The sequence below is a fragment of the Psammomys obesus genome, unplaced genomic scaffold (assembly GCF_907164565.1).
Source record: "Psammomys obesus unplaced genomic scaffold, mPsaObe1.curated_primary_1811, whole genome shotgun sequence".
Classification (NCBI taxonomy): Eukaryota; Metazoa; Chordata; class Mammalia; order Rodentia; family Muridae; genus Psammomys; species Psammomys obesus.
In genome coordinates this window covers 4,639,276-4,665,595 of record NW_026596085.1, presented here as the reverse complement: position 1 = coordinate 4,665,595, position 26,320 = coordinate 4,639,276, and the positions used below count along the sequence as shown (strand labels likewise).

The following is a 26,320-nucleotide window of genomic DNA, read 5'->3' as shown; positions in this document are numbered from 1 at the left end:
GTATGAACTCTGAATTCTTCCCAGAAAAATACCCCCATAGTCTTTCCTCCCTCTTGTTTTCTGTTGAGGGGTAGGGTCTAGCCCAGACTGGCCTTGAACCTGAGCCAATCCTCCTGCTTCAGCCTCCCAGATTCTGAGATTACTAGTGAATGTCACCATGTCTGACTGGAGCTAGCTCTTATGACCTTGTATGTGGCCAGTTTTTGTAGAAGTTGCGGTTAAACATAAAGAGAACATTGAAATGATAGGTTATAATTTGGCGGGCCTTTTTTAGTCATCTGTTCTAGCTCCCAAATAAATGACACAGAGACCTTTTAGAGTTATTAATTAGCTTTAGGCTTCATCACTGGGTAGATCATCTATTCTAACCTGTCTAAGCCAATTTTGCTTTTTCTCAGCCATAAGCCCCAAATTACTTGCCATCTTGGTGCTGCCAGAACTGGTTCTGCTCCATCAGAGGTTGGTCCTCCTCGCCACAGCCTTTCTGTACCTCTTCTTTTTTCTTGTCTTCTCTTCTGTCTCCTCCACCTCGTGGTTTCTACCTGAGACACCCTCATTGGACAGGAAGTCCAGCCTCCCTGGCTTCTTTGGCCAGCCATTGGCTGTTTAGCTTCTTTATTAACCCATCAGAGACATTTGGGGAGCAACGTTTATGCAACATTGACCAATGGATGTGACAATGCCCACATCCTGAGGCAAAGCATTCAGCATCTGAATACATAGTGCAATAGAGTGTATTCTTTATTTTTTTCAGTACCGTGCATTCTTCAGACCTTTGGAAGAGGATCTTTATGTGGTGAACTTTGGAGTTATCATATTCCTAATATGTACAACTCACATTTAATAGTCTTCTTGCTGCTCTGGTATTGCTCTTAAAATGTCTGACAGCAACTTGATGTATGTGTGTGTGCGTGTGTGCATGTGTGCGTGCGTGTGTGTTTGTGTGATCTTTTGTTGCTGGGAGCTTTAAAATTTTATCATATTTTACTCTGTCTAGGTATGGACTTTTTATTTTCTTGTTACTTGAGGCGATTTCAACTTCTTATTTCATATGTTAACTTTTGTGAAATTTTATTATTATATAGTTTTAATTCTACTCCATAATCCATCTTTCTTCGTTTATAGAATTGTTGCGTAGATATTAACATATTTAACTTTCTCCATTATTACCATAAGCCGCTTTCTCTTTCTCTTGCTGCCTCTGTCTCCTTTTTGTGTTATGCTTATGTGTACACTGTGTGTGCACGAATGCTTGACATATGTGGAGGACAGAGATTGATATTGGAATGTCTTCCTCAATTGCTCTTCTACACCATTCCTTGAGGCAGGGCCTTTCACTGAGTCTCTAACTGACTGTTTGGCCAGAGAGGCCTTCGTGTTGGACCACGATCCTCCTGTCGGTACCTGGAATGGCTGGGGTAATAGGAACGTATGACTTCTAGGCTTTTCTGTAACTTCAGAAGATCGGAACTCAGGTCCTTACACTTCCTCAGTGAGCACTTTACCTGCAAAGCCATCTCCTCAGCCATTGGCTGGTTGGCTTTGGAGAACCAGGAGAACCTGCATTCCCAGCTGGCCTGAAATTCACTTCTTTTGTACATCACCAATGTTCTTTGGAACATTTTTGTGGATTCAGTCTTAAATCCTACCGACTCTTCTTTGTCACTGTCCATTCTGTGATTCAAATCATAAGTTATTTTTATGACTTTATAAATATATACACATATATGTGGCGTATATTTACAGCCACTTTCTTCCATTATTTTTCTCTTTTGCTTTGAACTCATCTAGGCTTTAATTACTTATTCTTGCTTCATGTTTCTAATTTTTCTTGTGTTTCTTGTGTTTTAGGATTTATAAACATTTTCTCTATATTGCTTCATTAATTGTTTATTTTTGTATATTCATGTGTGCATGGGTGTCTTTGCTGTCCTCATCTTTTAATCCTCTATACACGTATAGAGTAAGAAATACCCATCTGCAGAGCTTACATATATTTGAGCCTGCTGCCAATGGGCAGTTTGTCACCTGTGGCTGTTTCTTAGGACAGTGTTTACTTTAGCAAGTCATTTCTTCCTTTCTGTTTCTGTTTCTGGTATCAGGCTGTTTGTTGCTGCTGCTCTTTAAGACAGTTTTCTGCCTTGGAGAATTCAGCCCACTAAAAGGGCACACTGCTAGAATCCCTAAATTCATTCTCCCTACAAATGAACTATAGCTCCCTGTGTTTACCCTCTGGTTACCTGTTCTGCAGTTAGTGAGCTGGATTCTGAGAAACAGCAGTGATAGAAATGACATCTCTGTAGTAGATTTTATAGGAGGCTTTAGTAACCAGCAGATGGTGCTGGTCTTTTACCTCTTCAGGATCCAGAATCCTCTTACTTCTCCAGTTAGTGCCTGTAACGATGAGTGCATTTCTTGCAAGCCAGGCGTGTGGTGTGTGACTGTACGCCAGCCCCAAAGTGTGTAGCTCCATCGAAGCTCGAGGCCAGCGGGGCCACATTAGCAAGGAGAAACCAGTTTGTCTTTAACAATTCATTCCCATTTGTCTTATGTAGAGACTTACTCTTCAGGTTTATGATAGGAATGTAATTGACTTTTAAAGTATTGGAATCAGTAAGAGCTCATTGACTGTCTGCAGTGCCTCCGTACTGTGCTGAGGTAAGACCAGTGTGATTTCTCCAGTGAGACAGTTTCACTTACTTGGTTTATGAGTTTTGGGTTACTGTTGGCTCTTTCAGAGAAAATTCTATTCAAACTCTTTAATAATGCTAAATATCACTAAGATCGTAAGATGTTTGCCTATAGAAAAAGGGAAGGATTGAAAGAGGAAGCAGTGCTGTTATTGAGAGAATTAATGCTTAAGGAATTTGTGCCATTTATATCATTCATAGTTTTGTTTGTTTGTTTGTTTGTTTGTTTTTCAAGACAGGGTTTCTTTTTGTAGCCTTCACTATCCTGGACTTGCTCTGTAGACCAGGCTGGCCTGGAACTCACAGAGTTCTACTTGCCTCTGCATCTGATGCTGAGATTAAAGGCGTGCGCTATCACGCCCAGCCATTTATAATTTTGTTAAAGGATAATTGTATAGAATCATTTAATTTTAGATCATTTCTATACAAAATTGAAGTAGAAATGATCCCCCAAACCTTTTCATGTGTACTTGGGTGCTTTATCCTTATGAACAGAAAATAACCAAGAAATCAACCCCAGCTTTCTAAAGCAGTTTGCTGTTGCCATTTCTCAGTGTTTTGCTAAGAACTAATATTAAAGGAATTACATTATTTGTATGTGTTTGTATGTGGAAGTCAGAGGACAACTTGAAAGAGTTGGCTCTTCCACAGTGTGGGTCCTGGGGTTCAAACTGAGGTCATCAGGCTTGGCAGCAAATGCTGAGCCATCCTTCTGGCCCTGTAGCTAGGTGAGGTTTTTGTTTTGTTTTGGGTTTGTTTGTTTGTTTGTTTCTCTCCCTTTGTATATTTAAGCAACTTAATCTACTTTCCTTATTATATGCAACTTAGACACATTAAACTGTTTTAGCTTTGATCTGTGAGTTTTGACAAACCCAGTTGTGTAAATACTGTCAGAATGAAGAGAGAGTTCCTGTAGCAGAGTGCTACCTCTAGCAGTCTTTTTTAAACTCTACTCTATTTGGGGTGTTTAGGCCTCTACCTCCCTTCCACCAAGCTCCCCTAACTTAAATAGTAGAGAGAAAAGTTTAGTAGGTAGAGGGGACCCAGACCTCTTTACTTCTCAAGGCTAGTTAGGGTCAAGGGGTTCTTGGTTCTTTTAGGGTCTATCCCAATCTCCATCAACCACAGGCACAGCTAGCAGGCTTCTCCATGCCGCTGCGTTTCTCTCTTATCTGTCTGCTCCAAACTGCCACACTGATTCTGCTCTTCTGCATACTGCCCCACGCCACACACCAATGCTGAAAGCCACACTGAATGCCCCATGGTCTCTTTCGGGGCCTCATATTTATACTCTCAGAGCCCTAGACCACGCCGCTCTCTGGGCTGCACGTGGAAGACCATTAACAGCTGCAAAGATCATACTCCAAGTGTGACAGTTAACAGGTGTGGACAAACTATGGCCCAACTAAAATCCCACACTTGGGATTAAAACAAAAGCATATTTACACAACATACAAAGAAACCAAAACTTCCATGACTTCTCATTTCCCAGAATTTTCATCCTCTGTCTGTAGCAATCTTTTTTTTTTAGTGCGCCCCGCCCCCATTTTTACCTTCAAAGTGACATGTAAATGAAACCACAGTTCTTTTAATCTGGCTTCTTTAGCCTACTTAGTTACTCAGTTCATCTGAGATTAATACATACTCTTTCTGTATCAAAGATTTTACCTTTTGGTTTGAGTATGAGAGCCCACCATTGGCTTCTGTGGTAAGTGCTTGGCTGTCAGCACATCTTGGGGGTTGGTAGACACTTTAGTTGGTGGTCCACTCTGAAATGACTTAGTCACTGAGGGTGTGACTTTGAGGGCTATAGCTAGTCCCTAGGCTCTTCCTAAAGATCCAAGATAGATGTAATATAATACAAAATAGAAAATAATGACGGCTGAGGGTGTAGCTCATTTGGTCCTTTTCTGTTCTTGGAGTTCACTTTATGACTTCCAGCAGAAAAGCTTCCCTTTAAGAGGGTGCTGTTAACACTGTTGACGATGCTGTCATCTTTCTCATCAGTTACTTGCAATGATTAATATTTTGGTAGACAAAAAGGGTGTGTTTACAGATATTTGAATATGTAAGTATATATTTTATTTTTAACTTGATTTAATACCGTTCCCCTCTATAGCTCCTCTGTGGTTATTGATTCTATAGCAGGATTTTTTAATTGACATCCCTCTGCCAGCAGGATTAGCATTTAGTGTTTGTTAGAGATGGAGTTTTCCAGGTGTACATGCTAGATGTGATTCTGGGGTTAAGGCTGAGCAGACTGGTTAGCCAGGGGGTTCTGATGCTGAAAGCTTTTCTGAGACTGACTGTGGGGTTAAAAGGTATTAGTGCGCACACACACACACACACACAAAGAATATATTAAAACTTGTATAAACAAAGAGTATCATGGTCCTCTTAAAAGTTCATGGAGATTGCTAGAGATAACTGATTTAAATATTGATGAAAAGGAATCCAAGATTTGGATGCTTACAGTAGTATTAGTAGTCTATTTGAGAGATGGTTTTGTAACATAGTGTAATAAGTATTAATATTCTGACCAATGTATTTATAATGGCTTCTTATCAGAACGTTAATATGTATAACACATAGGAGATGAAAGAGTAAAGATACAGTGCTATCATATTGCAAACCTTGCTTCTTAATACACAAGTAGCATATTATTAAGTATTGTTGTCTCTGAGTTATAGTTCTTTTTATAATCAGGTAATTCTTTTAAACTCATGAATCTGATCCCAAATTCTCCTTCGATACGTGTGTTATTTTGATGGACTAACTATATTTAGTATATACTCGTATATGAGGCGTAGTGTGGTTTTATATTTTATAGGTAAGATTTTGAAAAAAAAATATTTGGTAATTTTGTTAATAGCACTGATTAAAACCTCCGACTTTACATCCTTTTCTGTTTGTTTTCTTTTTTTTTTTTGTTTTTGTTTTGTTTTGTTTTTTGAGACAGGGTCTCTCTGTGTAACAGCCCTGGCTGTCCTGGCCTCACTCTGTAGACCAGGCTGGCCTCAAACTCATAGAGATCCACTGCCTCTGCCTCCTGTGTGCTGGGATCACAGGCGTGCACCACTGTGGCAAGCAACTTTATGCATTGTTAAAGAGGGTGAGTTCGAGAAGGGATATTGCCAGATGGCCAGGTGAGGGTAACTGTGTGTGTTAATCTCCCAGCCTCATTTTACCCCCACAATTCTGAGTAGAGAACCCATTTGGTGTAAAAAAAATTTTTTTTAAAGGATATGTACATATTGAGTGTCTACTAGGGCTATTTAGTAGTATGTATTTGTGCATATGTTTGTGTGACGAGTGGAAAGGGGTACAAAGTGGTAATAATAATGCCCTGTAGCACCTTACTGATCAGAAATTACTCTGAGGTTGTATCTTAGTTATACAGTTTATTGCTCAGTTTAGTTGTTTATCTCAGAAGAGTAAGTTGTTTCAGGATTCTGTGTAATGCATCTTAATTTCAATTATTTTAAAGTTTGATAAATTACTATTTACATAATTTCTATTTCAGCACGGAACCTCAAGTAATATTTTACCTCATCACATGGTTTAGCCCTTTGGCAGTAATGGTTGTATTTCATAGTAGAACTGCTGTTTGCTAGTTATCAAGAAGTTGGGGAAATTTGAAAGAAAAAACTACAAATTACATGCAACTCTAAATCAGAAATAATCATACTTAATGTGGTATGTTCTGTAACCCCTAGACATTTTCAGAAAGTACACGTTTAAAGATAAGAATTAGGTAGGATTTTAAAATATACACTCAAGAACATTTTCATATTTTTATCTAGCTTTTAAACTAATTTAATAACTAAATTTATGCCATTTTTATGTCATCAACCATTTAAATTGCCATGTGCTTTAATATCATAAATTTTTATAAATCCGTAATTTTTTATGATTTTTTTTCTTCTAAATTCCTAGTTGAGGATATTGTTGATTCAGACTGCATAAATCTCTTCATGATTGTTAATGCATGTCACCAAAGACAATCCAAAACCCCTGATCCAGTTTAACTTTCTTCCACAGCCTCTAGATGCCTGTACGTGTTATCCATGTTAGTGCTCTCTGTCAATATTTTATACACAAGAAAATTTCAAAATGCCTTTGCAGTTCAGTCAGAAAAAACACTGTACTTACACTATCAGATATTGTCAATATAAAAATTTTGTTTACAGGTTCCATAGATTGTACTTTAAACATCGCCTTTAGACCGTATCAGTTTACGTTAGAATGTGCTTTATAAGATTACGTTTGAGGCTGGGCTCATCTGATAGCGTATTTGCCTATCACTCACAAAGCCCTGGGGTCGGTGCCCAGTATCTCACAACCCAGGCCTTCTAGCACATGCCTATAATACTAGCACTTGGAGGTGGGGCCAGGGAGAGAGGGAGGAGCGAGAGATAGGAGGGGAGAGGAAAGGAAAAAATAAATAGTCACTTTTGAAGTATTTTTAATTTTTCTATTATTAAAATTTTTTAATTACAATTATTTATTTGGGGAGCTGGGATGCGCATGTGGAGGTGAAAGAAAAACTTGTGAGAGTTGGTTCTCTACTCCTCCCAACAACCCCATGGGTCCTGAGGGTTGAATTCAGGTCACCAGATTGTTGGTACGTGCCTTTATCCACTGAGTCATCCCACCAGCCATTTTACAACTCTTAATAAGACCTTTCTAATATTCATTTAAAGGAAACTAACAGCTAAATTTGAAGTTTGTCTGCTGTAAACATTGGTAGCAAAAATCATAATCTTGGGGCCCAAAGAGTGTAATTTCAAAGTAGCACTCTTAAATTTTGATGCTGGAATGGCTACTCCTAAAACCTGATAAAATATAAAGTCTGTATTTTTCTACAGTGGAAAAGTATAGTCTCAGCATACATTTTCCCTTATTTTAGATCATTATTTTGATATTAATTTCCATAGTTGAAACAGTACATTAAATCTGGATTTGGTAAAAGACAATAGCAAAACTAAAGAGTTGAACACTAAAAACCATTGTGATTATCAGATATATGACAGTTGAAATGCAAGTGAAAATCTTACTTCTCAAATGATGGTTTCCAACCTGTGAAACCTTTTAAAGTTCAGGACTTCCTCCTTGATCATGGCTCCCATTCTGCAGTTTGAGTTACCTGCTCAAAAGATCTCAAAAGATAAAGGCAAATTCCGAATATGCCTAAATTTCTATGTTCTAAATTGTAGGTCATTGTTAGTTGCACAGTGAGTCTTGTGCTGTTCTGTACCTATCCCACTTGAGACAGGAGTGATTTCTTCATCTGGTTTAATGCATAGTGTGGTGGCCGCCTGTTAGTCACTGAGTAGCCATCCTGGTTACAGTCTGTGTTCTGATGTGCCATGCTTGGATTCAGATAGCCCTTACCTGGTAGCCCAGTGTAATGCCCTAGGGTTGTGTCACATTGTTCCCCTGGCATTGTGCTATCACAGACATAAAGATGAATACAGTATAGGACTTCCCACTAGGCCTGACATCTTAAACTGCACCATACGCCTTTAAGCACATGGACCTCTGGGCAGTGCTTATGAATTACGTAGTTCATATGCCATAGGTAGATGTAGATGCTTGTGCATTCATACATGCACATGTGTGTGTGCACATACAGTCTCAAGTACCTACTAACTGAAGTCATCCTACACTTACTGCAGTATGCTAATTTCAGAGGAAGTGGTCTGTGGAGGATGACAAAAATCTGATTGACAGAATTTCAATAGGAAAAATACCTCTGACCCATTTTTACTGTAATTATAAATTTTACAAATTTTCAGTATATCTTCTTTGTATCTCTAACACATTAAAGTTTAACTGTGCTGCTTCTGCAGGAAGCATGTATATAGAAAAGGCACCTGTCTGGTACATATATTATTTAAGAATATATTTGTAAATTTATAGGAAATCTATGTGATGTCAATATTTTGCTCAATAAAAGTTAAGCCTTTAAATTATAAGTTTTCCTGTTTTAAAATACCAAGTTGTCACCAGTTACTACTATTTAGTTTTCCACCAGTGCAGAGCAGAACTAGTTTTTTTTTTTTTTTTTTTTTTTTTTTAAACAAAGTAAGGACATCGACCTCAGTTGTTGTGAGCCAGTTTTTCTGAGAAGTGCTTTTTATACCTTGAATTGATTTAAAAGGCCTCAGCACAGTTGTGTTTGGGGTGGGGATAGTGGTTAAATAATATGGGAGATACCTGCGTATCAAATATAAGTGATCTGCTCAGATCTCCTGTTTCTGAACACAGAATTGCACAGTCAGGGGAGAGTAGAAATTTTAGGAAGAATCTGCTAATGTGAGTAAGGGAAGGCTGCTGTTACATGGACATTAAGAAATTTAAGTTCCTGGCTAAAGGAGCCTTTTTAAACCGGTATGTATCAATGTCAGTTGACCATGGAATCCTTTTTGGGCAAAAGGAAACAAAAAAATCCTAATTTTAGCATAAATGGAAAGCAAAAGAGAATAATAGAGAGCAGGGTATGAATATAATCAAAATACACTTATAAAAACTGAATTTCATTATGCAAAATTAGGATGTGCTAATAAGAATAAAACATTTTAAAAAGAAAACCTAGAAACAATTGGAAGACTAGTGAATTTGAGAGAATTCTATAAAGTTGTCATATTTATTCTGTGTACTTTATAGAATTCTTTCAGAGTCACTAGTTTTCACATTGTTTCTAGGTTGGGGATCAAATTCAAACTCTTACACATGCTTGCCAGCTCTTCTGCCACTGAGCCACATCTCCAGTTCTTCTCTTATTCTTGAGATCCAGACTCATTCTATAACTTTGACTAGCCTGGGCGTGAAGTGTAGACCAGGGTGGTCTCAGATTCACAGAGAGCCGCCTGGCTCCCTTTTTGGTGGTTTGGAACAAGATCTTCTTATGTAGTTCAGGCTAGACTTGAACTCACTTCATGATGGTGTAGTAGTTTTAATAGTGGCTGTTTTGCCTAATTCATACATTTAAAATAATTCCCATGAAAAATTTCTTAGCGTTTTCTGATCCATTTCACTGTTTTGAAACAGTTGGAAAAGCGCTTTCCACGTAAGTGTTACTAAGCTGCTTTTTAAATGAAAGAATGGAAATTTATTTCAAAGAAATTGTAGAAAATGTCTAAAGATACAAGTGCATAGATATTTATGACAGTTTTATTTATATTATTTTAAAAATCTCAAGAAATCGCTGAAATGTCTAAATGACTTAGAATACTGTCGTACAACTAAAAATAAAGAGCCCTGTCATAGCACATGCTGCACAGTGTGGTGAAGGTGGGTTCTCACACAGTAAAGGAAGATAGCTCTCAGTACCACGTATCTGCAGTGTTAGCACACCGAGCACATGTCCATGTGCGTGTGTGGGGGTGGAGTATCACCATAATGGAAGAGAGAGAAAGGTCATTGCGCTGTCTCTGTGTAGTTAGAGAGGCTGCACTCTGCAGACAGCAGTGCCCACTTTCCCAGGGGAGCCAGACTGTGACTCACTCACTGCTTGCTTCCTCAGCACACGGAAAGGACCAGTGAGAAGACTTTGTGACCATTCAGTTTGAAAGCACTTAAGTATGATATAATAAGCAAAAAAGATAACTGATAAATGAATCAAGATGGATATGTAAACCTACTGGTAAGATATTAATACAAGTAAATGGGAAAGTTTATTATGAAAGCTTTCATTTGGAATAGAGCTGATGGGAAATAAGATAAAGGCAGTTAATGACAGAGAAGTGTAGAGGAGCGAGAGAGCCCAAAAGTCAAAGTTTGAATCCTGGTTCTATCACTTGCTTAGCTTTGAACTAAGGAAAAGAACTTAAATGTTTTACTCTTCAGCTTGGTACTTACTCAGAGATTTCAGCAACCAACCTCACAGTGAATGTTTAAACTCTGACACCACCATCACCACTGTCACCTCCTTCCACATTCACACCAAGTGAGAGGGTCACTGGAGTGCTCTAAAGAGGCAACAGTAGCCCTTTCTCTTTCCTTAGTATGAGGGGAAATTACGTTTATCTGCTAATTTATGTGACTCGAAAGAGCATTTGACTGTGATTTACATGGCCTAAATCCAAGGCCCTTGGCATAGGGATGGGAGGACTAACAAAATTTACAGGTACCTAAGGCCTTGTATTTTACTATTTTTAAATGTCCTAATGTAAAGATCTAATAAAATAATGCATGAAAGTAAAAAGAAAAGGTTTTTTTTTTTGGCTTTTATAATTTTTAAAATTTATTTAATTTTTTGCTAATTACAGTTTATTTACTTTGTATCCCAGCTGTAGCCCCCTCCCCTCCCAGTCCTTCCCTCCCTCCCTCCCTCCCTCATCTCCTCCCATGCCCCTCCCCAAGTCTACCAATAGGGGAGGTCCTCTTCCCCTTCCTTCTGACCCTAGCCTCTCAGGTCTCATCAGGACTGGCTGCATTGTCTTCCTCTGTGGCCTGGCAAGGCTGCTCTGCCCTCAGGGGATGGTGATCAAAGAGCCAGCCACTGAGTTCATGTCAGAGACAGTCTCTGTTCCCATTACTAGGGAACCCACTTGGAGACTGAGCTGCCATGGGCTACATCTGTGCAGGGGTTCTGCATTTACACAATGGAATACTATTCAGCAATTAAAAACAAGGAAATCATGAAATGTGCAGGCACATGGTGGATCATCCTGAGTGAGGTTTCCCAGAAGCAGAAAGACACAAATGGTTTATACTCACTTATAAGTGGATATTAGACATATAAAATAGGCTAAACATACTAAAATCTGTATACCTAAAGAAGCTAAGCAAGATGGGTAAGATGCTCAATCCTCATTCAGAAAGGCAAACAGGATGGATATCGGAAGAGGGAGAAAACCAGGGAACAGGACAGGAGCCTACCATAGAGGACCTCTAAAAGACTACCCAGTATCAAAGCAGATACTGAGTCTCATAGCCAAACTTTGGGCAGAGTGCAGGGAATCTTGTGAAAGAAGGGAGAGATAGAAAGACCTAGAGAGGACAGGAGCTCCACAAGGAGAGCAACAGAACCAAAAGTCTGGGCACAGGTGTCTTTTCTGAGACTGATACTCTAACCAAGGACCATGCCTGGAGAAAGTCTTTTTTTTTTTTTTTAATCTACATTTTTCAATGCCAAATACTGTATAGGTCTGTGGAAGAATATTATGAAATTCATAAGATTATAATTTTTATAAGTATATGTTATCAGAATTCATGCTTATAAATGACCTTATTTTTTTCTGTACTGGATATAGCTTTTCTAGTTCATCACTAGTGAAAACATAAGATAAGTACATTTGGTAATTTTGGTAAAATGACAAATCTTAGGAGACCTCAAGAAAGGTGTATAAAAAGAGGAGTATAGATAAATTCTTGAGCATAGTCTTTAACCAAGCTTTGAAATGTACATTCTGATATATAAAATGACAAGAATGCAGACTGCCACGAGTCTTTTCCAAAGGAGATAGCTTTTTAAATTTCTGTAGGTCTTACTAAAGCAACACTGATCTGTTCATACTAACACTATTTGGTCAGATTTTCTGTTTTCACCAACAGTGATAGATGATAAAATATATATATATTCTTTAGCTGCTTTCTAAAAAAGAATTGCCATATGACCCACTAACTCTATTTTTGATCGTACTCAAAAGAATTGAAAATTGAGACTAAGCAGACTGTTCAGCAGTGTAGGTAGTTTGGTGTCATTGCTTAATGAAGATGAAGTTTCACTTCTAGCATGAGGAAATAGTAAGAAGATAGAGACAATGGTGTTCAAAATGCCTCTGAGTTATATACTTAAAGATGGATACCTCTGGTGTGTGAATTTTACTTTGATGAAAAGAAAGGAAATGTATTGGTTTCTTCCATTTGGTCCTATGAGAGAAGATTGTGGATCTGGTTTTGTCTGTGGCCTTTTTGGTGTAGTTTCACTAATGCTATGACCAAATTTGTATCAGTTCAGTAGCTGGGAATTTTAGAAATAGGATAGAAATTTGTTGACTGTATTTATAGTTGCCAGTGTTTGCTGACTTAGGTTTTGTTCATTAATGTTTCTGGTTAGTTCTAAGTGGCATATATACAGTAGTTGGGCCTCCAGTTCAGTTATCACTGACTGACACTATAGTGCTGTATGTCATTTGATAGGTGGGATGTTGCCAGTAGCAGCTTCTACTTTCTTTCCAAACATTGTATTTATCAAGAGGCTAGGAATAGCTCATAAGTATTTTGGCAACTGAATAAACTCTACTTCCTTCTTTCTGAGATGTTTAACTTGAAATCTTTCATCGTTGTTTCTTCTCAGCTTTGGAATAAAATGTGCTAATTTCCACATATAAAGGATTAAGGGCTGGGATGCTGTTAAAATTCATATGACTTTTCAAAGTACTTTGGAAAAGCCTAAGTCTTGTCTAAGTGATTGTCCATACCGAGTACATCACAGTGGCCACTGGGGGCTGTGTAGGTGCTGGTACTCACTGTAGTGCTACTCAGGATAGATGGTAGTTTTGATGACCTCATATATGGGAATGGTTACACTTGACTTCTGTTTTGCATTTTCCAGTTTTGATGTATATTAAATCATCGTGCAGATGTGTTTATCCCAACAGTATTCATGCTCTGTGTTACTATCATCATTTTACTCTCAGTGCTGACTGTCGTAATCTGAGCAGCCAGTTTTGGTACTGTTTTCAGGAATGTTTTTCTACTTTGTTGAATAATTTGTTAGAGAACAATTTTGTGAATTGGGAATATGATGAAACATAATGAGAATAATAAAAAGGTTCAAATTTAATTAAGTAGATATGAATTTTAAAATATGAATATGATTTAAATGTCTTTGTACTATAACATTCAGCCTTTGAATCCATAACATAATAAAATCTCTGCGAAAGTGTGAATTTTATGTTCCAAATTTAGAAATCTCATATTTTCTTCTCAAACTGCCAGCAACTTTGTGAGTTACTTGAGGAACTGATGGTGACCCAGCCTGTGTGTTTGAGTATGTTCAGTTTGTTGGTTCCCAGGTTTAGTCATTCACATATCATTATGACTTTTTGTCACATTCCGTGTTTTATAATGAGGGTCCCCTGTGAATTTGGCAGACCCTCCCTAAATCCTACTTCAAGAATACAGTGGTCAGGGTCCATGCCCCTTTGTTTTGTGCCTATGCTATGGATAGTCCCCATTGTCAAGGGGACAACTTAGATGGTTGTTTTAGTGTGAACATCAGCTTTGCTGTGGGCTGCAGGGAGAGAAAATACAAAAGACGAAGCCCAGAAAAGTGTGAGTTATCTCACAAGCAGGCTTCCTGACAGCTGCTGCTGACCATTCTGCTCAGATCGTGGATGTACAGAAGCTAGTCATATGGCCACACTTAAGACACAAGAGCTTGTGAGATTTAAATTTAGTTTTTATTCTGGTGGCATGTGCCCAGGAAAAAGTTGAAGGACTCATTACTAAGAAGATTCAATTGCTTTACAAATCGTGTGAATTCTGGCTTTCTTTGTGTTCTTTATGGTAGATCTCATAATTCTTAAGTATCATTTAAGATGTAAAAAACTACACTAATAATAATACCCACCAGAAAAGGAGAGAACCTCTCAAAAAGCAGTGTCCTGAAAAAGGAGATAGTGAGCCCATTACCCATGTGGTGTGGTTTGTTTCTAGAGGAGGGTTAGGTTTTTGCAGTGGTGCAAAGAAACCTTCATAAAACTTGAGTTTCTCCTCTCCTTTCCTTCCTTCCTTCCTTCCTTCCTTCCTTCCTTCCTTCCTTCCTTCCTTCCTTCCTTCCTTCCTTCCTTCCTTCTTTCTTTCTTTCTTTCTTTCTTTCTTTCTTTCTTTCTTTCTTTCTTTCTTTCTTTCTTTCTGTTATTGTTAGAATAAGACTTGAAAGGAGAACAGTTTTTTTTTTTTTTTTTTTTCCTTACCGTGTGAGTCAGTGTTGACTTTTTCTGCCTTGGCCTTCTCCCACCTCCAAGTGTTACTCTTCCTTCCATTTTGGGAAATGGCTACATGTGTAAAAGCTTATGGGCTGTTTTTGTGTCTGGCTGAGAATTCTTTTGCTCTGTTCTGCTGGAAGTTGCATATAGGCAAGAAACTGCTCTTGGTCTTAGCACTCTGGCTTGCTAAGTGCCAGCGCTGGGCCTTATAAGCACTGAGGCTCAAGGCTATCATTCTGAAAATCAGAACTTCAACTCTGTAGGTCAGACTAAGTTTTGGATCTTCAAATCTCTTTACAAATGGCAGCTGGGTTTGGTAGCTGTGAGTTTCAAATGTTGTGATCTTTGCTTGTCTCTACTTAGTAGCTATCTGGGAATTTTCTAGTGGTTGGGACTCATTATAGCCACTTGCCTTCCTTGGCTTCACTTTCTGCCACCTCCCACTCTCTAGGTTCTTGCACAGAGTCTGGTCCCGGGAGCTCTGTGGAACTCAAGACTCCTGAATGAGCATTTAGTCTTGGTAGTCACTTTCCAACTGCCTTGTAGGAGCTGCGGCCTCTGACTGGGCTTATAGGCCCAGGGTTTTCTTTTAGTGTCACCACCTCAGCCTACTCTGTGAGAAAGACACGTCGGCAGCAAAAGACCATTTTCAGGTACTTTATCGAGCCTAACATTGCAACAAAATGGGAGAAGGAGCAACTCAGACAAACCCAACAATACAGAGGAATAATCAGCTTAGTAACCAGAACAGGACTGAAACACACTGCTGATGTAATCCTACCAGTCAGCCTTGTATGTGCATGGCTTACAGTTCCTCCTGCTCTCCTGAAAACCTTCTGTATGCACCGCTCACAAGCTTTGCTTATAAACCCCGCTATGAGTCTCATGTTGCACCATGAGCGGCTTGCTGATTCATTGAGAAGGTGCACCCCTCACAGTGTCCTAACTAAGAATAGTTTCAAGGGGAACAGGGTCACCCAGAGTTCACTGATGCTTGTGTTGCCTGGAGCAGAATCATCCAAAGCTCTTCCAGTTGCCTGGAGTGATGTTGACTGGAGCAAAGCCTCTCTGAGGTAGCAGCTGTTGCACTCTTTGCAGCTGCAGTGGGGTTTCCTTGGAGTGATGGGAGAGGGCTGCTCGACTATGAATTCCTATACATTGCAGCCTAGCATAAGAGAAGAGTCTATCAGCCCTTATTCATGGGGCACATAGATAGGCTAGGCTCACCTTTGGTGACTCATCGAGGAAATATTAAAGGGTGTCTCTAATAGAGGCCATGAAAATTAGCACTCTTTATGATATTTAATGCTCACTCCCTAACTCTAGCATTGTCTTATGAAGACAGTCACCCCTGTTTGTTCTGATCTCTCTCATACCTTTCATTCTGTGGCTGTAGGCAGATGGATCATTCTATTTTTTTAAGTGTAATGGGGATTGAATCCAGGATTTGTGCATGCTAGGCTAGTGCTCCATCATAAAGCTATACCTCAACCCAAATGTTCAATTTCATTATTTAATAGGATATTCCTCTGTAATAAAACAACTTTTTAATTTGACTTTGTTGTTTTTGAGAGCATAAAGCTATCAATTCTTGGACAATCAAAACTCAAAGTGTATTTAAAAATGTGAATTTTCAGAATAATTTTTAAACCCACTATCATTACCTTTTTTTCCCTAATATCTATTCTATTGTAGGCAGTGGATTTTTCAGATTATTTTGTCTGTAGAAATATTTATGGATTTCTGTATAGTATTAATTTTCAATGAAGAGTTAAAGCTCAACTGAATGTGTCCTTTGTTGTTTATGGATAAGTTAAATTTAGATCTCCCTAGATTGTCTAATTTGAGGCAAATTAAAATGTTATAAATTTGAAATTTACTCCATAAGAGTCAAAATGCAAATAATATGACTTCTCAGGAGAGACTAAAGATTGTGGCTGGCCATGAACCTCTGATTTTTCTACCTCCACGTCTCGAGGGCTGGGATTATATGTGTGCACTACTGCACCCAGTCTGTCTAGTGCTGAGGATTGAACCCTCAGCTCTGTGCATGCTTGGCACAGAGTTCTCCATCAACTGAGGACAGCCTCAGCAAATGAGGTTTTTTTGTTTTTGTTTTTGAGGTATTTTTAAATACAGAAAACAAATGCCATCCACTCAATACTATACTTGATTTATGTTCTCAACAAGTACTTATTTGGTATCTGTGAAGTGTTCAAAAAATAGATTGCAAACCTTGGTCGCAAAAATATAGACTGGAGGGTTGGAGAGATGGCTCAGAGGTTAAGAGCACTGGCTGTTCTTCAAAGGTCCTGAATTCAATTCCCACCAACCACATGGTAGTTCATAAACATCTATAATGAGATCTGGTGCCCCCTTCTGGTGTGCAGGCACACATGCAGGCAGAATGCTGAATACATGATTGATAGATAGATAGATAGATAGATAGATAGATAGATAGATAGATAGATATTAAAAATATGCAGACTGGAAAATCACTGACTGGAGAAGTCCCAATTTAGTTAAATAAATAGTGCCCACTCTGTGCCAGCCACCACACTTGAGGAACAGTATTCTTTATGCTAATATGTTTTGTTTTCTATTACCATAATTGTGTCATTATATTTGGTTATTTAATTTATAAATAAGTAGCATATAATTAGATAATATGTGGTTCATATGAAATATGTAGTTCAAAAATCTTTGTGTCTTTTAACTATAAGTCTATGATTAATACAATTAGCAATGTATTTGGGTTTAAATCTAATTTTATTGTGAATTTTTAATCTCTGAAATTCTATTTTTCCCCTTGCTGTGTTTGAATTAAATGCAAATTTCTCTCTCATGTTTGAGTGTGTGTTTGTATATTTGTTATAATAGCATTCATCCTTATAAAGTCAATCACTGGTTCTTCTGTTCCATAAATTGAAGGCTGAGAATCTGGTAACCGCCACTGCCCCTGTTTTATGTATCATCTATGTCACAAGTGCCTTGTGGTTACTGTCCTACATAAACCCTGTAAGACACATTGTTCTTCAAAGGCACAGATGCCCCAAGTTAGCACTTCTGACAAGTGTCATTATAAGCCTTGAGTATAATCTCACCACTTGGAAAGTAGAGACAGGAGGACCAGAGTTCAGAGTTACCTTTGGCCGGGAAGATGATTTAAGCTGGACTATATGAGACCTTGTCTCTCAAACAACAAAAACCAAAAAGAAACATTTCAGTTTGTGTTTTGCCCATTTATTAAGTAGATAATCTTTTTTGTTTGATGTTTAATGTTTTTATTTCTATATACATTCTAGATGTTAATCCCCTTATGATCTTTAGTATTCCTGTTAGTTCAGCTTTCCTTGTTACGTTGTTATCTTGTTTTGTTGTGTTTTATGAGTCAGGATCTTGCTAGTAAGTTCATGTTGACCCAGGACCTGCTGTGTGGCCCAAGCTTGCTTCCAGCTTCTCGCCTTCCTGCCTTTCTCTGCCACCCATGTATAGAATTACAGGTATGCTTGGGTCCATCATGCTATAACTAAACCTTTTGTAAATTAGTTTCGAATTATTACAAGTTATTTGGAATAACATCATTTCCATGTTGAACTTTAAATTTTGAGTTCATGTTTTAAAAACAGTGAAAGTATAATTTCTTTTCCTTTGGTTTGCACAGTTTTTAGTGCATCCGAGATGTACTTCCTATCCTTGTTCCTTTAAAGAAAAAACAAAAACAAAAACATTGTTTTTTCTCTGATTGCCTTTAGTATTTGTTTTTGTTGTTGTATTTTGATGCTCTTATGTGTGACAAGCTGGGATAGATTTCCTGACATTGCCTGAGAATTTAGTTTGGTTGAGAAGCCAAAACTGAAGCACCTCAGTACATTTTCACTGATTTTGTTTGTTTGTTTGTGTCTGTTATTTCCTAGTTTGTCTTTTCGCTGATTATATTTGAACACTCTTCAGGCATTGGACTGAACTGTCTTTTTCTATTGTTTTGAGTTGCTTGCTTATGAGAAGAATTTAAGGGTTTTAGAGATCTAGAATCATGTTAGTTAATCTTTAGGACTAAAGTTTTCTCAGCATCCTAGATGACAAAAAAATTTGTCTGAAGTGTTTATATCCCCTTCCCCCTTCTTTCCATTGGCACTGGGAACTGACTGTAGGGCTTCTGCACACTGTACCACAGAGCCATATCCCCGGCTTTGCTCAGCTTTTTGTTCACGTTTACCCCTGGTGTGGAATTCTTTAGGGTCTTGATTAAAGCCATAGGTACTTACATTTGCTTGCTTGAGTTTTAGTTTTCTAGGTTGTTCATCATACCACCTGGCTTCAACAACCTTCTCCATATGCTTCACGTTAAATAGTGCACTGATTGCTATATTTGTGTCTTCTCACCTGATGGGGCAGTAAGTCATCACTGCTCTGCATGCCTTAGGATGTTTTGTTTCTTCATTTATTTATTTTGTGTGGGTGTGGGGGTTTGGGGCATGTAGGGATACATCCATCACCATGCCCATGTCAGGAAACAACTGGAAGGAGCCAGTCCTTTCCACCATATGGCTTCCAGGAATTGAACTCAGGTTGTTATCTTGGTGGCAAGCACTTTTAGCCACCGAGTCATTTCACTGGCCCTGAAAAATATTTTTAAATGCATAATTATGTATTTTTAGCTTTGCCCAGTAAGAAGATGGAAGTAAATGACCTGTTTCACCGTCTCTTGAAATAAAAATAGCTGTTTTAGACCTTTTGCTTATTTAAAAAAGTGTTGCAAGGCTGTTTCATCCCTACTTGAATGAAGTAAGCACCACATTTTCATCAGGTCATGATCTAGACCTTCTACCTGAAGTGTAGAGCAGTGGAAAGGTACACAGGAATATTTGTATGTTTGGTTTGTTTTTATTAGATTTTCTGTTCTTAACACAATTGTGTGTTGATTCACCGATATGTTGTGGGAAGTGGTATGGGAATTTATAGTTTTCTGGCAAAGTAGTCTTCTGATGATTTTATAGGTATTAAATAAATTTTGTTCACAGTTTGTAACTTCTTATAAAGAAGACATGTTAATTTAAATTTTAAAGCTTTTAAAATTTCTTTATTGGCATGTGTTTTGACTGCATATATGTATGTGCGCTGTATATGTTATCGGTGCCTGTAGAGGCCAGAAGAAGGTACTGGGTCCACTGTGATTGCTAGCTGGGTGCTGAGAAGTGAACCCTGATCCTCTGTAAGAATTGTAAGTGCCCTTAATCACTGAGCCAAGTCTCTAGCCCCAGATTTATTTTTACTGTTTTAGAGAGAGAGAGAGAGAGAACTCAAGAGTGAATACCACGTAAGTACAGGTTCCTGCAGAGGCCCTGAAGAGGGTATTAGATTCCTTGGAACTAGAGTTATAGGTGGTTGTGAACTGCCCTCTATAGTTGTTGGGAACAAAACTCTGATCCTCTGTAGGAATATACTGCAAGACCTCTCAATCGCCCAACCCTTTCTCCGGCTGTGCATTTAATTTTTTACTACTTTGTAGACACTTAATCGGTAGTTAATGATATTTTTTTAATATCATTAATGCCAGTTTAAATATTTAAGTACACATTCAATTGAAGAAGATAACCTCATTTAGAGTAGCATGTGGTAAATGTTTGTTCTTCTGTCTCAAGAATTGCACATAAAAATCTAATTATCATTGTAAACGTATCAGAGTAATTTCTCTCGGCTATGGAGGATAGCAGTCAATTTATAAGTCAGTTTTGTTTGGTAACATTACTTACAGCTTGCTTGGAAATGAATGTGAATTCTCTGATAGAAATGCCATTCCAATCCCTAGTTTGGTCTTTGGTGTCCATTTTTACCTAACAGTAAATTCCAAGATGACAATAATATTCTTTCTAATGCTAAAAGTATTTTAAACTTTCCCAGCTAATATGTCTTTTCCATTCTATTCTTTAGTTTGTTTTGTTTTTGTTTTTTATTTTGTTTGTTTGTTTTGTTCATTTGTTGCTTGGTTTTTGTCTTCTCTTTGGTTTTAGTTCTTTGTTTGGTAGGTAGATTGGCAAAGAGACATCTCCAGGTAGCTGCACCTTGTTAATCTTTGCATAAAAGAATACATGATCAGTTTTTAAGTGGTATGATTTGATTTTGCTGGAACATTTATTCCTATTGGTGGCAGGGCATCTGTACTCCTGAGTTTCTTTTTTGTATGTTTAAAAAATATTGATAAATAAAGTATTCATTGGTTATTTCTCAACTTACTGAAAATATCTAGTTTACTTTTGCTTCTGATTTTAGTGAAGTCAGTTAATATTGGCACCTGAGATGCTACAGTTGCTTGTCATGCATCGTGGCATATTCTGCATCCCTGTGATCTGCCTATGAGTCATGAGTGCTATAGTGCTTTCTTTAGCCACTATGAGGAATCGGTGAACCTGCACTGCAGACTCTGTCTGGAGTGGCATCACCCTCAATTGGAAATCAGTGAATGAGAATAGCTCTTTCCTAGTTCTCTGTACTCGTCATCTTCAACTCTTAATTTGTTCTGTGCTGTCTACTAAAATGTTTTGTCAAGACTCAGCTTTAAATGGCTCATTCTTTTTTTTAAAGTTTTATTTGATGAGTTTTGCTTTGGATGTGTGCATATTTGTGCATGTGTGTATGGCACGTTAGTGCAGGTGTCCACAGAGGCTTGTGAGCACCTGGCATGGATGCTTGGAACTCAACTCAGTGATTTTTGTCCACTGAGCCATCTCTCATACCCCAGACTGTCCAGTTCGTAAGTCAGAAGGATTTTGGACTGCTCTGCTGAGCTGCACAGTAGTCTGTAGAGGTACCCTGGACCTAGAGGAGATGCAGTGGGACGGCAGGGTTCTCTTAAGTTCCTCTTACCTCCTTACAGTCTGCACTTTCCAGCAAACGATTCTGCAGGCCTAAGTTTTATTCTACTCTAAGAGGGACAAATACTTAACAAAATAAATACACTTAAAAAACCATGATCAGATAATAAACTATTCCTTTGGCTGAAAAATGTTATATCACTAGGCACTGTATAGAGTATTATTGTGAATACTTTTAGGTGAGCAGGTTCTCAACAACGGACTCTCTGGGAAGTTTCTCCTAAGAAGAAACAATGGACCACCACTCCTACTCCTGTTCCTCCTTTTAAAGAGGACCAACAATCTCAGAGAAAAGTTGGGTCTCTTGACAGGATATTGGCGTTCAAACAATAATCTTAAAAAAACATTCTTTGTTCCTGCTACTAACACCATGATCCAGTAGTTGTTTGTAAAGCAAACTGATTGTATTTCTTTCCTCCATGAACCGTCTTTATTAAAACCTGGTCTGCTGGGATGCTCAGTCATGTAGACAAACTGAAATTCTAGTTTCTTCAGGCTTTATGGCTCACTCTGTATTGTACATTCTGAACATTTCAACCAAAGCTACCATTCTTTTCTTTCCAAAATAACTGCCAGTTATTTCCCTAATTTAAAAAAGTTAGCCATAGTGGTTTCTACTTTGTGCTTTAGAGCAACCTTGTAACTCTTTACTTCATGCTATGTAGATTCTGGAAAGTGTCCTAATATGATGATTTTTAAAGAGGTCAATATAACAAAATATGATTAGTTCCTGCAGTTTATAGATTGGAAGTAGAAAAAAGCAACTGGCAGTTAATTCTGTAAAAGTAGCTACATGATGGAAAAGTTCAAAGGTGATTTGTTTTCTTCTAGATAAATTTTGCTGAATATGTAATCTCTTGTTAGTCTGTTACATCCTACATGCTTGGGAAATTACTTTTTTTTGTAATTTGCACTGTCATGCTTTTATAGTTTGCTTATTATTTGTTAAAATTATTTAAAAAATATTAACCAATACTTTTATTTTATCTAATGATCTAGAGCAGATTAGAAAGGTGTAAATAAATAAATAGGAAGAATACAGTTGTGGAAGCTGGTGTGATCCTGCTCAAGAGTGCATTTTGTATGTTACTGTTGATGTTGTGTGCATCTGTGTAAGCTAAAAAAGCTCAGCTCCCATAATACTCTGCTTCCTTAGCCACTATTTGTGACTTGAATAATTCAGCATGATATTAACCTCATCTCCGTTAAATGTTCCAGAACCTTGGTACTGCAAGTGCCTTTCTTAACATTTCAGTCAAAAAATGCACTGTCTTGTGATTTCTTATCCCTGTCCTCCTTTCCTCTTGTGTTTTAAATATGTTATTAGATTTTAAGTCCTTTTTAAAAAAGAAATGTAAGCAAATTGTATTTTTTATAATAGTTGAATAATGAATCATATTTATGATGGGTACTTTTTGTTATAGAATTATATCTTATATACTTTCCATACTAGTGACAAAGTCCCAGGGCCTTGAGTCTGTAGAGACTCTTTCTACTGCCCTGTGCTGCCTCACCTTCTTCCTGTTTCTCTACTCATGCAGCTGCTACTTGCAACTGAGTGCAGCACTGCCTCAGTGCCCACTGTGCTGTACCACCCTCTTCCAGTCTGTTTCCTTTCTTCTTCCTTCTCTCTTCCTCCTTCACACTCTCAGTTCCTTTCATCTGCCTTCTTCACTCTTTATTATCTTTGTTTCTCCTATTTCTTATCTTCTTTCCTTCATATTCTTCTTCTTTTCTTCTTACTCACTTCCTGTATCCCATCCTACCAACTTTTAACTTAAAGTCTGTCTCCAGGTAGCTCTATTACTGTTTAGGTACGTCTCGAAAAAAATTTAACATTTCTTTTAATAAAACCACCAAGGGCAAAGGCCGTCTTGAAGATTTATCACTTTGCTGAGGTTCTTCAGTTCCCTGCCTGCCCTCTGCACTTCTTCAGGTATAATGAAAAGGTAGAAATTGAACTTAGATTCTTTAAGTTGCTCTTACTATTTTAAAATGATTCATATTTTAACTTTCTTTATTTTAGTCTGAGAAGAAATATCTTTTTTATGTGTATCTGTTCTTTTCTTGATGAAGAAATGTTTGAATAAAATATTTACCATAATAATTTGTAGTTATAAACTACCCCAGCAACAATTGTCAGCATTTGTTATAAACGTATTGCATTGTTAATTATTTTTATAAAACTGTGTTTCTCAGTTTCTCTGTTAACCCAGCTATCACACAAATAATTGAGACTCTTTAATATTTGTTTAATAACAAACTTCACAACACAGTAACTGAGCAGTTGTTACTCTATTCTTAACCCTCTAAGCTAATCTGGCTCCTCCCAGTGTACATCCAGGTGTACTTGCACTTTGTATCCTCCTGCTCCAGCTGTTCTCCTAATGTCAGCTCTTTGGTGGCCGAAATCCCATGCTTCCTCCTCTAATCCCTCCTTCCCTGGCTGGCAGGAAGTCCAGCCCTATTCCCCTTACTCAGTGATTGGCTGTAAGCTGCCTTATTGGCATACGAGGGGATAATTGGGGAGCAGTGTTTATACAACAGTGAGAAAGGAGATTCTCAGAACAAGGATTGAAACCAGATATGGGGATACAGAAATCAGTATTTGAATTACACAATATTTTTTAAAATCACAAATAATCTTATGCCTACAATACATAAACTATTTTCTTTGCATGTATCTACTTATGATAATAATACTTTGTTAGTCTATTTCTAGCTTTTATTACCAAGACCATTTATATTACTAATTATTGTTTACAACATCATTTTTATGGTTTCTGTAAACTTATCTTCCATAAAGCTTAGTGTCAGTTCCCTATTAGACTGTAGGCAGGCAGGCGTACAGGGCATTTTCTTAATTAGTGAGTGATGGGGAGGACCTAGGATGTTGACTCTCCCAGGCTGGTGTCCTGGGTTACAAGAAAGCTGATCGAGCAGGCCATGAGGAGCAAGGCAGTAAGCAGCACCATGGCTTATGTATTAGCTTCTACCTCCAGGTTCTGGTCCTTGGCTTCCTTCCATTGGAATATAATTAAGAATATGTAAAATAAGCCCTTCCTTCCCCCGTCCATATCTATATGTCAACTGGGATAGTCATTGTGTAGTTCAGATTTGGCTGGGTACCCCTTAGTCACTTATTCTCTGAAGTTTGGCCAATTTTAGCTCTTTGTAGCCATCTGCATGTGCTGCAAAAAGAAGCGTCTGTGGTGAGGTTGGAGCTGCACCTAGGCTGCGGGTAAAAGGAAGTATTTAGGTGTAGTCAGTAGCTGCACTGCTTTAGAAAAAGAGCAGCACTAAGTCCTAGGGCTGTGGCCTCTCAGTCACGCTTCATCAGCTAGGTTCACGGTACCAGGCAGGGATTTCCTTTATGGAGCGGCATTCAGTCCGGTTAGCTGCATTTTACCCCAAGAAAATAAGGCATCGTTGTGTCATTGGGAATATCTTGTCAGGCCAGTCATTATTGCCATTTGCTCACCTTACAGCTGGGTAGGACTATTGATTACTTTTTTCCTTGGCAACTTGAAATTTGCATTGCACCTTCTGATGAAAGTTAACCCTGAGGGAGGAGCCTTCCATGTTAGTGCCAGCTCAATTCCTCCAAGACAGGTGTCCGAAGTACGGTATTATTTACCTTCAGTAAGGAGGTGTGTTTTATGCCGTAGAGAGGATTGTACCACAAGCCATTAGGAGAGCGATGAGTTACCTCCACGGTGTGCGTGCCACCACTGCACCCTTAGGGAGATTGTGCCATTATGGTCATTGTTGCAGTTCATATGCATCGTACCTAGGTACAGCTATTGGTTAGTTCTCTCCTTTGGAAGCTTGCATGGATCCTTCTGATACTCTGAAAGTTAGACCACAGGAAGGAGGTGATTAGGTCAGTTTGGGTTTTCCAGGTCCCGTGTCCAAAGTATATCATGTGACTTACTGTTATTCTCTGGGAGGCAACTAATGGGGAGTACCAATGGCCTATAATGTTTGGAAGTCGGAAAACCCCACCAACAACTTTATGCTTTAAGTTTGTGGTTATTCCATGTTGTACACTCACCTGAGGATTTGAAGCTAGGAACCAAAAGTGAGAGAGAATATGTGACATTTGTGTTTCTGGGTCTAGACTATCTGAGGCAACATGATGTTTTTTAGTTCCATCCATTTACCTATGTGTTTTGTAGTTTTCTTTATAACTGAGTAGTATGCAGGAGTGTATATGTTACCACATTTTCATTTTCCATTACACTGTTGAAGAGCATATTATCTCGTCTCCATTTTCTGTCTATTGTGAATGAATATGGCTGAGCAAGTAAGATGGAGTATGATGTCAGGTCCTTTGAGCATATGCCAAGGAATGGTATAGCAGGGTCCTATGGTAGATTTATATTTAGCTTTTTGAGATTTTTTTCATACTTGTTTCCAGAGGGTCTAGACCAGATTGCAATCCAACCAACAATGAGTGGGGGTTCCCCTTTCACCACATCCTTTCCAGCATTGTTTTCAGTTGTTTTGTTGATCTTTGCCATTCCGATTGGGATAAGATTAATTTCAGAACTGTTTTGATTTGCATTTCCCTCATTGCTAAGGGTGATGAACATTCTTTGAGAGATTTCTTAATCGTTCTTTACTTCTTTTGAGAACTGTGTTTAGATCCCACCTACTTACCCCCACCCTTAAATGCATTATTTTCATTATTTTTTAAATGCATTTTTCCTTTCCTTTCCTTTCCTTTCCTTTCCTTTCCTTTCCTTTCCTTTCCTTTCCTTTCCTTTCCTTTCCTTTCCTTTCCTTTCCTTTCCTTTCCTTTCCTTTCCTT

The 26,320-nt window shown here is 38.2% G+C and overlaps 1 protein-coding gene across 1 annotated transcript in view; it reads left to right on the top strand.

Annotated features, from left to right (window-relative positions):
- Positions 1-3,951: 3,951 nt before the first annotated feature.
- The window catches only part of Arid2 (AT-rich interaction domain 2), a 91,230-nt gene continuing 68,861 nt past the window's right edge, over positions 3,952-26,320 (top strand). Inside the window, exon 1 of the mRNA XM_055626813.1 lies at positions 3,952-4,073. Coding sequence (XP_055482788.1) covers positions 3,952-4,073 — 122 coding nt within the window. The remainder of the gene's footprint in view (positions 4,074-26,320) is intronic.